The sequence below is a fragment of the Mandrillus leucophaeus genome, unplaced genomic scaffold (assembly GCF_000951045.1).
Source record: "Mandrillus leucophaeus isolate KB7577 unplaced genomic scaffold, Mleu.le_1.0 Scaffold68, whole genome shotgun sequence".
Lineage (NCBI taxonomy): Eukaryota > Metazoa > Chordata > Mammalia > Primates > Cercopithecidae > Mandrillus > Mandrillus leucophaeus.
The window spans coordinates 17,896-29,279 of NW_012107363.1; the positions used below are offsets into that span (position 1 = coordinate 17,896).

Sequence of the window (11,384 nt, forward strand, 5' to 3'; positions counted from 1 at the left end):
ATGGGGAGAGCCCAATTAGATAGGAAACATGAAAAACCTCTGATATTTATAAAATCATTTTTACGTGCAAAATGCAACCTTAATATGTGAAGTGAACCCCCATTCCCCAAAGCAATTAAACCGTCATGACTTTGCAATTTGGCACATCCTAGCTTGTTAGAGAGCACTTTCGAAAAACACAGCCCCGACAGCAAAATAAATACCTGATATCTTGGCCCCTTCTGTGAAAACAACACTCCCAAATCCTGAAACAAAACCTGAAGTGTCTTCATGTGCATTCTCTGGCAGGCCACAGTCCTTCTGACCTTGTAAGATGGTGCAGCATGCAGACCAGCCTTGTCCCCAAGGTCTCAGTGCTGCAGTCTCGCTCCTCCCCTCATTTAAGAAGACCACCCTTTTCATTTCAGCAGTCCTCACCACCACCATATCCTTTGTGCTGGGATGGCACACAGGTGTCCATTCAGATGAGAGTCGGGTTACTCCTACAGAGTGTAATCAGCACCCCATCCAACTGGCCCGAAAGCCCAGACCTGCAGCAGAACTCTCCAACTCTATCGGCTTTCAGGGTGTTCTCTCCTGGGAAGGGTGTAAAATCAGCTTGTCAGCATCTTCTTACAGAGAGTACCCCATCTGTATTGGTGGGGCGGCTCCCTCTTTATACATTAGGAAGCATGGGTGCTTAGAAAGTTTATTTCAGGAAGAAAATGGGTTCACACAAAAAGCAAACTACGATCTGCTCAGGGAGAAGCTTGCCTTTGAACTGGAAGATGTTGGGATAAGCAGGGAAAGCTTCGACTTTGGAGTCAGGTTTGTGTTCAGAATCCAGCCCTGCTGGCTAGTAAGTGGGAGACCTTAGGCAAAGCATGCAATCGCTCTGAATGGCAGTTTCCTCATTTTTAAATGAGGATGGTAAAACTAACGTTGCAGGGGAGTTACAGGGTTAAAGAAGATCCTGTGTGTAACCCCAAGCATTGGATGACTCATTGAATGGCCTTTCTTGTCAGCATAATTATCATCATTATTTAGATACTTTCTTCCTTCACTCACCTGGCAGGTCAGTTTTCTGTGCAAACAAGCCTCCTGTGTAGGATTCTTCCAAATGGTCTTCCTGGAGTCTTTGATATTTGTTACATCCTGCTGAAGTTCGATTGTGTTTTTATTTTTTCATCCACCTTCCATTGTTCACTTTTTACATGATTATTCAATCCTTGGGGCTGTCCATGTCATCTCTTAGATTTATTAAAAGACATTTTAATGTATGATGAGGTTTTATATTTTTGTTTTAAAAAAAAGAAATAGTCATTGTTTTCCTCCTTTGAACTGAGGGTATTTCTGGATTGTGTGGTCCTCGTCAGTCGACTTGTTTTGCACACTTTTCTTTACTTCACGTCTCCATCAACAACCAACCTACTCCCCACCTCCCCCAGGAAATAATGGGCCTGCTCCTCTCCTCACTGTGACCCTGGAGGCTCTTAAGATTTTTTTTTTTTTTTTACTGGGCTGAGTTCACAAATTAGGGGCAGGAGCTGGAAGTTGCTCTAGGAACACCAGATTTTCTGGTTCTGTTCAAATTGGCATTTCTTGTTTGGAATAAACTTATTTCTTGGACATTCCTTCTCACCACTTTGTTCTTACTTCAGGGTTGGGTGGGATGGGCCACGTTCCTCTTAGAGTGAAGAGACTCAAGTTTAATTAGAAACACAGAAATGGCCATGGTTGGTGGTGTGGACACCAAGCCAATGATGAAATGACAGCCCACAGATGAAATCAAACTTAGCTTGGCAATTCGAGACTCTACCTAACTTGATCACAATCTACATGATTATTGTTACTATTTTGTATTTCCTAAGGTACCATCTATTCACTAAGGAAAAAGTACAGAAAATTCTTCATCAAGAGAAAGACACTTTAACATTCCCTCACATTACCACTCAAACCTTTATACAGCACACACGCACAGGTGCCAATAAACCAGTATTTTCCTTTTCATACCGACTTTTTGATTTTCCACTTTCCTGCTTTCATTCGTCCTGTCCTCTCTATTGGGGATGCCTTTCAGCGCTCATCTGTACATGTTAAAATTCCCATTTCTCAAAGGCCAATTCCATTTCTCCCATGATGTCTTCTGGGGCTCATGGCACCACCCACCCAAGCTAGACGCCACCTCCTCCACGAACTCTCGCACACACTTGCTGTCACTCATGGCTCTGCTTGCTTTACATCATGCCTTTGCTTGCTGACAACTGCAGCATCACGTTACTCTCACCCATGCCTCACCCTCCTCACCTTCAGGCTCCCTCAAAGAAGCCGGGTCAGATTCATGTCCATCTCCTGATCCCACCCTCCTGTCCTGACAGTGCCTGGCTCCTAAAGGAGCAATCAACAAACTCTGCTTAGGGACGACTTACTTCTGGCACCCTCCTGTCTTCCACCTGGCTCCACTGTCACTTCCCAGAGCTTTTTCCTCTGCAGGTCCCAGTGTTTTCCCAGGGGCTACCCTCCAGTGGCATGCCCAGTCCCCATTCACCCCCTTCAGAGCCACCTTTCCGTGATCTCCAAGTTCCAAATGAGTTTCGCCCTTCCCTCATCCGAACCTCCACTCCCAGTAAAGCACTGCCAAGAAAGCAATCTGATTAAAGAAACCCATTCCCACGCAAGAATCTGTGTTAGGATTTACCTTATGAATGGGAATTCAGGTGCACCGGGACCAGCTGCAGACCAGTGGTGCACCAGGACATGCTGACAATACCGAGTCAGGACCCATGCTGTGAGTCACAAGGATCTAGAACTTTTGTCTGTAGCCAGACCAGCCATGCCTGTTGATTTCTGTATAGTCTATGGTTGTTCTCTTGCTACAACTGCAGTGCTGAGCAGCTGCAACAGAGACCCTGTGGCCCACAATGCTGAAAATATTTACCGCCTGGCCCTTTAGAGAACAAGTTGCAGAGCCTTGATCTAGAAGACACATCTGGGACACTAAGTGGGCGGATGGCAAATGCACATTTGCTTCACTCACCTGCAAAAGCCAGTGGGTCTCAGAGCTTGGCAATTCAGCCCTGTGGGTTCCCAGTGGGAAGAATTTGCAGGGGAATGTATAGTCGATTTGCCCTCACCAGTTGACCCCTGAGCTTTTTCCAAACTGGAGCCTTAACCAATAACACTTCCCAGGTCAGTATTATTGAAAGTCTCTGTATTAGTCCGTTCTCACATTGCTATAAGGAACTATCTAAGACTGGGTAATTTATAAAGAAAAGAGATTTAATTGACTCACAGTTCCATAGGCTGTACAGGAAGCCTGGCTGGGGAGGCCTCAGAAAACTTGGAATCATGGCAGAAGGTAAAGGGAAGCAGGCATGTCTTACATGGCTGGAGAAAAAGAAAGAAAGAGTAAAGCAGGAGAGATGCTACATACTTTTAAACAACCAGATCTTGTGAGAGAACTCACTATCAGGAGAACAGCTAGAGGGAAATCCACCCCCATGATCCAGTCACCTCCTGCCAGGCCCCTCCCCCAATATTGGGAATTACAATTTCAAATGAGATTCGGGCCGGGTCCCATGGCTCACGCCTATAATCCCAGCAATTTGGGAGGCGTGAGGATCACCTGAGGTCAGGAGTTCGAGACCAACCTAGCCAACATGGTAAAACCTCATCTGTACTAAAAATACAAAAAAATTAGCCGGGAGTGGTGGTGCATGCTGTAATCCCAGCTACACAGGAGGCTGAGGCAGGAGAATTGCTTGAACTCAGAAGACAGACATGGCAGTGAGCTGAGATCACGCCACTGCACTCTAGCCTGGGTGACAGAGTGACATTCTGTCTCAAAATAAATAAATAAATACATAAATAGATAAGATTTGGGTGGGACGTAAATCCAAATCGTATCAGTCACCCTCTTCTTGTGAACGTCCTCCCATGGAACCAGGCCCTCCCAGAAGTCCGCTACACAGTCTCTGCTTCATGTAGTTTGGTTTCCATGGCACTTGTCACATTGCCCAGTTGATGGTTTTGTGCCCCACTTCTCCCCGCTGGAGGCTGTGGGCTCCATAGGGTGGGCTGTGCACAGGCAGCCCCCAGCACAGAGCTGCCTCAGGGTGGGTCCTCAGTGGATACGGAAGTTGCACAGACATGCTCACCCCAGCCCCTAACTTGAGCCACGTTTAGCAAACACGTGTCACCTTGATGATTCAGCCCACGCACTGTGCCTCTTCTGTGGCATCATTTGCTATCTGTCCCCTTTCCTCTTCCCATCTCAAACATGAAATCACAGCACAGTCTCTTCCATTAGCGACTGCCACAAAGAACAGATATCTGTTTCTTCCTGGGTGATCACAAACATGATTAATGGATTTCCCTGTCGGTGTTTCTGTGTTTCATGTTTATCCCCTGCCACTCTCAACACACGTTTTCTAATTCTTTCCACCTAGCAGGGGGAGTGGCGAGTCACACATGAGCCTTTCCCAGGCAACATAGCTGCCATCCTTGCATCATCCTATTTCTAAAAATCCATTTGTGCAACCACCTTCTGTGCTTAATTCAATAGCATTTTCTAAATAGAAATTAATTTCACACATTGCTTTAGTCTGAATGTTTGTGTCCTTTTAAATTTCATATGTTGACATGTCAACCTCCAGGGTGATGATGTTGAGAAGTAGGGTCTTTGGGAGGTGACTGAGCTATAAGGGTGGAGCCCTTATAAACAGAATTAATGCCCTAAGAGGTCCCAGAGAACTCTCTGGCCCCTTCTACCATGTGAGGACACAGGGAAAAGGTATCAAAAAGCGGATCCTGCCAAGACACCAAATCAGCCATAATCCTGAACTTCCCAGCCCCCAGTACTGTGAGAAGTAAATTTCTGCCATTTATAAACTACTCAGTTTATGATCTTTTGTTATAGCAGCCTAAACATACTAAGACACGCATCATATTTTTAATCCTTAACAATTAAGAGTGAGGTTGGGAAGTTCTCTAACAGAGTTTTGGCTAAGACCAAGAGAAACCTGAGTCCTGCCTGACCAATCAGCTTTCTCCATCTGTCTCAAAGCTCTTTTCTGTTCCCTACCACCACACCATGTTCCCAAGAGAGTTAGGGAAACCTCAAAATAGGAATCAAAATGACTATATCAATATTGAAGGTCAAGTCAAAGCAAGAAGCACAGTACCAAAGCCTTAGCAAGGCCCTGGAATCATCCCAAAATTTCACCTTGGTACCAGCAGACTCAAGGGTGCCAAGCACAGCAGCCCAATCCATTAGTAATAGTGGCCCCATCAATGGCTCAGGTTCAGACCTATCAGAAGGGACATTTCTCTTTCATTGTGGGAGAAATGAGTAAGGTACAGACACGACTGGCAGAGGAAAATGTGCAGAGATTCCCTTCTAAGCTGTCAGAGAGTCCTATTCTCTCACAGAAACCAAAATCAAATAACCCAGAATGTATTCACTTGCCTTCTAGACATCTTCTTCCATAGAGTTTCCCCGCTCACTCTTTGTGGTCATGACAAGAATGTATTGGTGGATATGCTTTTCTATATGACATTTTATGTCTATACCTCTGAAGTATTAGCCCCAGAGCCCTCCAAACCTCCATCTTGGAGGGCTCTGGATGTTACTAAGGTCTTGACACTGGCCCACCTGCCCACACAATAACAGGGCGACCCAGAGAGGGGAGCTACCTTGGTGTGCTCAATGAACGCCTCCTTTGCCAAGACCAGCAAGTTGGAAAAGAGATGATGGAGGATGCATTCCAGGCAAAGAAGACCAACAGGCAAAGGGCCCTGAGTTCAGAGTTACCCTCAGTTCTTCCAAGAACAGTAAGGAGGCCAAGGTGCTGGAACTTAGTGAGTTGACTGAAAATTGGTACAGATGTGGCTGCTGAGCCAAGCAGGACCAGATTATGGAAGTCCTAGGGAACCCCAGGGAAGATTTTGGATTTGTGTGATGAGATGCCCTTGAACTGTTTAAGGAGGGGAGTGGCTACTGTGTAGACAAAAGACAATGGGGTAGGGGTAGGGACAAGGGTAGAAACTGGGAGGATATCAGTTGGATAGATGAAACAGCAATCCAGGAGAGACACCATGGCGGGGTGGCTCAGTGGGGGAAGCCTGAAGATGTAGATGGATCAGTGATGTAGAGCATATCACCATGATCTACCACTACATCACAGTGGCTCTCAAACAGATGGATTTGAGACATTTCTGGAGAACTTGAAGGTTGGATTCAGGTGATAAAGGAAAGGAGCAGGATTTTAGCATCAGAATGATCTGGCTGTGTTACCTTGGACCAGTAACTAGAGATTTCTGAGCCCCAGTAATAATATGTTAGAAAACCAGCGTACAGATTAAATAAAATCATGTATTTAGAGCTCCTATTGCCTGACACGCAATATACTCTGTGACACATGTCCTTCATCTCTCTTGCAAGAGCAATAAAAGCTTTAGAAGCTTTGGGTTGAGCTCTTTTCTCCCATCTGCTTCTCTTCTTAGGGAGTTGGCTTTCCTTCTGCCCAACGCCCATATCCTGCCTCTTCTTCCCCTTCACTCCCTGATTCCCATACTTTACCTCTCAGATAAAAACATCAGCCTTGCTGAAAGGAGATCTTAGTAAGAGTCTCCACTGAGGTCTTCTGAAAAGATTGCTTGTTTGCAAGAGGATTTTTCTAAAGGTATACTGTATCTATTTGCTTTCTGCTACAAGCAATGGAAAACCCAACTCCGACTGCCTTAAAGGAGAATAAGGGTTATCCCACTTAATAAGGAGTCCAGCCAGGCACAATGGCTCAACCCTTGTAACCTCAGCATGTTGGCAGGCCTAGGCAAGAGGATCCCTTGAGGCCAGGAGTTCAAGACCACCCTGGGCAACAAATTAAGACCTCATCTCTACAAAAAGAAAATTTAAGAATTAGCCGGACACAGCGGTATGCATCTGTAGTTTCAGTTGCTTGGGAGGCCGAGGCAGGAAGATCACTTGAGCATAGGAGATTGAGGCTGCAGTGAGCTATGATCACGCCACTGCACTCCAGGCTTGGCAACAGAGCAAGACCTGATCTCTAAACAAACAAACAAACAACAACAACAAAACAATGAGTCCAAGGGAGGGAAAATCCATGGCACAGAATGGGGTTTAGATCAACACCATCAGAGCCCAGGTTAGTCCATCTCACTGCGGTGATGTCCTTAATGTGCTGGCATTGTCTTCAAGCTGGCAGCCCTCATGGTTTTAGGTGGTGCCACAGACATGCACGTACTATCCAGACAGAATAGCACTCAGGGGACATAGAAGGGGCTCTGCCTTCCTACGGATCTCTCTCAAAGAAGAGAAGTTTGTCCCAGAGTGCCCCAGACTTTCCCTTATAACTCACTGGTCAAATGTGGGTCACATGCCCATCCTGAACCAGTCATAGGCACGGGGATTGGGATTGCTATTATTGGTTTATGCCAATTACAATCCACTCTCTGAACCAGGAGATCGGCACCCCCTTGCCCTGTGTGATGTGGAAATGAGAGATACACGTGGCCAACATTGAAGTTCTGTAAGGAAAGGGGAGAAGACACGTTGGCTAAACACATAGCTCTTAACAGAGGGAAACTGAGACTTCATCGGATTTGAGAGAAATCATTACAGTTCTGTTAGCAATGGTGCCCACATAGACCTCTCTAGCTTTGATTTACCAAAGAGAGACAAAAGGCACAGAAATGATAACTTTGTGTTCTCTTATTGCTTCATCACATAAAATCCCCTTCTGTGAACAGTTAGCTTATAGTCGTTTACACTGTATGGTGGCTATAACTTGCCAGGCTTCAGCGCATCAGAGGTGGAGGACCCACGAAGAGCCTGGACAAAGGGAAACTGATGTTTATTGAGAACCAACCACATGCTGGGCCCTGGGCCACGTGCTCTGCCTGGATCATCTCATTTGATCCTCAGGTTTCTGCAAGGCCAATATTGTTATCCCCTTTTCACAAAGGGGATTCTCTCAGACCCATTCTCTCATACCAGAGAGTAGCTTTCTGTACATGATGAACTGAAAAAGTGCCCTCAGTGGGTATCTAATTCCAAAAATTAGGCACCTGGAGAGAGAGCGAGAGAGAGAGAGAGAGAGAGAGAAAGAGAAAGACAGTCTACTGTGTCTTCCATGTCCAAGGTCTCAGAAAATGCACTCATTACCCAACCTGGCTGGGGAACCAATCCATCTACCAATCAGGAGCTGCCAGGGGGATGTACAGGGAAAAAGCATGGTAGTCATCCTGGAACCCTATGGGCTGAACTCAGAGACTCACCTCTAACGAATAGAGCATGGAAAAAGAAAACAAGTAATGTTACGGTAGAGAAACCCAGCAGACCCCACCTAACCAAGTGATCAAAGATACCATTGACAGACAAAGTCACGTTGATATCATCTATTCCCTGAAAAGATATGATGAGAAGGGCACTTCCGTTCTGTCATACACTTCCAAAACATCCACAGCTTCATTTCTTAATGAAAACACATCAGATAAACCTCAATTGAAGAACATTTTACAAAATACCTGACCATCACTCACCAAAAGTATCAAAATCATGAGCGATAAGACAACAAAACAAGAAATTACACAGATGACAAGAGATGAAGGACACCTCACAGTTAAATGCGATGAGGTGTCCTGCATTGGATCATGCCACAGAGAAAGTGCATTAGTGGAAAAACTGGTGAAATACATATGAGTCTATAATTTAGTTCATAGTAACGTCTCAATGCTAATTTCTTAGTTTTGACAAATGTGCCATGGTTATGTAAGATGCTGGAATTAGGGGGAGGTGAGTGAAGGGTATATAAGAGCTCTTTTGTGCAATCACTGGAGCTCTTTGATACAACTAAAATGATTTTAAAATAAAAAGTTTTTGAAAAATGTCTGTAGAACTGCCTGGCATCAGTGAACCTGACATCATTCCCTCCACCCTCACCCAAGCAGTAGCATCATTTTTTTCTAAGACTGACCTTGGAATTCTGCTTTCTAGAGAAACAGAAAGATACTCCTGAGAAAGGCAAACTTTCTAATTGTAGGTATTGGTGGAGTTTACATGTGCAAGAATCTTCACCTCCTCTGTCTGTCTTGGTGTGTACAGACTGACATCAAGCCTGCTGGTTGAGAGGCCCCATTCCCAGGTGGAAAACTCAGTCAATCTTCCACTTGTTGGGGAAGCTGAGAGACCACACACAGCCACACAAGCATGGCAGAATCCATAGGGCCATCTATGTTCATCAGGGTGGTCCTTTATTGATCAATTGAAAGCACAGGCCGAGATCACCCAGGCACTGGGGGGAATCAATAGCACAAAGGAAAGGGAGCAGGCAGGATACACACAGAGGCGCTCTCCACAAAAGGCATAGTTGATTTGGGGAAGAGAAGAGAACTTTAAAAGATTGAATTCATCTCCTCAAAAAGATTTGAGAAGACATTGCAGCCATAAAACAATAGAACAAGCTACTCTGAAAAAGGATGAAAGAATATGAAGGAATTTTTGAAAGGTGATGGGTATCCCAAGTACACGGAGAAATCTGAGACCACACACATTATATGGATGTATTAAATGATCACTTCTACCCAAAGACTATGTACATCTATTATGCATCAGTAAAAGTTTTTCCAATTATTGCCAAAATAGAAAATTCAATAAAAGAGCTGAAGGAATAAGTAGAAAAAATTCCACAGAACTTCAATCATCTCGATAAACACAGAAAAAGCTTTTGATAAAATCCAGCATCCCTTCATGATACAAACTCTCAACATCCTGGGGATTAAAGGAACATACCGCAAATAATCAGAGACCATCTATGACAAATCTACAGTCAACATCATACCGAAGGGGCAAAAGCTCAAACTATTCCCTTTGAGAACTGGAACAAGACAAGGATGCCCACTCCCACTACTCATGTTCAGCATAGTACTGGAAGTCCTAGCCAGAGCAATCAGGCAAGAGAAAGAAACAAAAAGCATCCAAATAGAAAAGCTATCTCCCTTTGCTGATGACATGATTCTATACCTAGAAAATCCTGAAGACTCTGCCAAAAAGCTCCTAGAATTGATAAGTCAATTTAGTAAAGTTTCAGGATACAAGATCAATGTAAAAATTCAGGAGCATTTCTACACATCAACAATGTCCAGCCTGAGTGCCAAATCAAGAACATGGTCTCACTTACAATACCCACAAAGAAAATGAAATGCCTAGAAATACAGCTAACAAAGGAGGTGAAAGATCTCTTCAAGGAGAACTACAAAACACTTCAGAAAGAAAACAGAGACCACACAAATAAATGGAAAAACATTCCATGCGCATGGATCGGAAGAATCAGTATAAAAATGGCTATACTGCCGAAAGCAATTTATAGATTCAATGCTATTCCTATCAAACTACCAATATCATTATTCACAGAATTAGGGGAAAAAAAACTATTCTAAAATTTAGATGGAACCAAAAAAGAGCCCAAAGAGCCAAAGCAATCCTAAACAAAAAGAACAAAGCTGGAGACATTACACTATTTGACCTCAAGCTATACTATAAAACCACAGTAACCAAAACAGGTTGGTACTGGTACAAAAACAGACACATTGGCCAATGGAGCAAAATGTAAAATTCAGAAATGAAACTGCACAAGTACAAGTACAACCATCTCATCTTCAAGAATGCTGACAAAAAGAAACAATGACAAAAGGACTCCCTATTCAATAAATGGTGCTGGGATAACTGTCTATCCATATGCAGAGATTAAAACCCCCTTCCTTTTACTATATAAAAAAATTAACTCAAAAGGCATTAAAGATTTAAACGTAAAACCTCAAACTAAAAATCCTGGAAGATAACCTAAAAAATACTCTCCTCGACACCGGCCTTGGCAAATAATTTTTGGCTAAGTCCCCAAAAACAATTGCAATGAAAACAAAAATAGACAAGTGGCAGCTAGTTAAACTAAAGAGCTTCCACACAGTAAGAGAAACTATCAATAGAGCAAACAGACAACCTACAGAATGGGAGAAAATATTCACAAACTACACATCCAACAAAAGTTTAATATTCAGAGTTCATAGGGAAATTAAACAAATCAACAAGTAAAAAACATACAGCCCCAATAAAAAATGGGCAAAGAACACCAACGGACACTTCTTAAAAGAAGACATACAGCCAGAAAACATACGGAAAAATGCTCAGCATCACTAATCATCAGAGAAAAGCAAACCAAAACCACAATGAGATACCATCTCACATCAGTCAGAATGGCTATTATTAAAAGGCCAGGCAACAACAGTTGCTGGTGAGGCTGCAGTAGAAAAGGAACACTTATTCACTGTTGGTGGAAATGTAAATTAGTACACCCACTGTGGGAAGAAGTCTGGAGATTTCTTAAAAA

The 11,384-nt window shown here is 43.7% G+C and overlaps 1 protein-coding gene across 1 annotated transcript; it reads left to right on the forward strand.

Moving 5' to 3' along the window:
- Window positions 1–84: 84 nt before the first annotated feature.
- On the forward strand, window positions 85–1,620 carry LOC105555273. Its single transcript, XM_012002128.1, has one exon. It carries the CDS (start codon window positions 314–316, stop codon window positions 854–856), a length of 543 nt encoding a protein of 180 aa, XP_011857518.1. The 5' UTR covers window positions 85–313; the 3' UTR covers window positions 857–1,620.
- The last annotated feature ends 9,764 nt before the right edge of the window (window positions 1,621–11,384 follow it).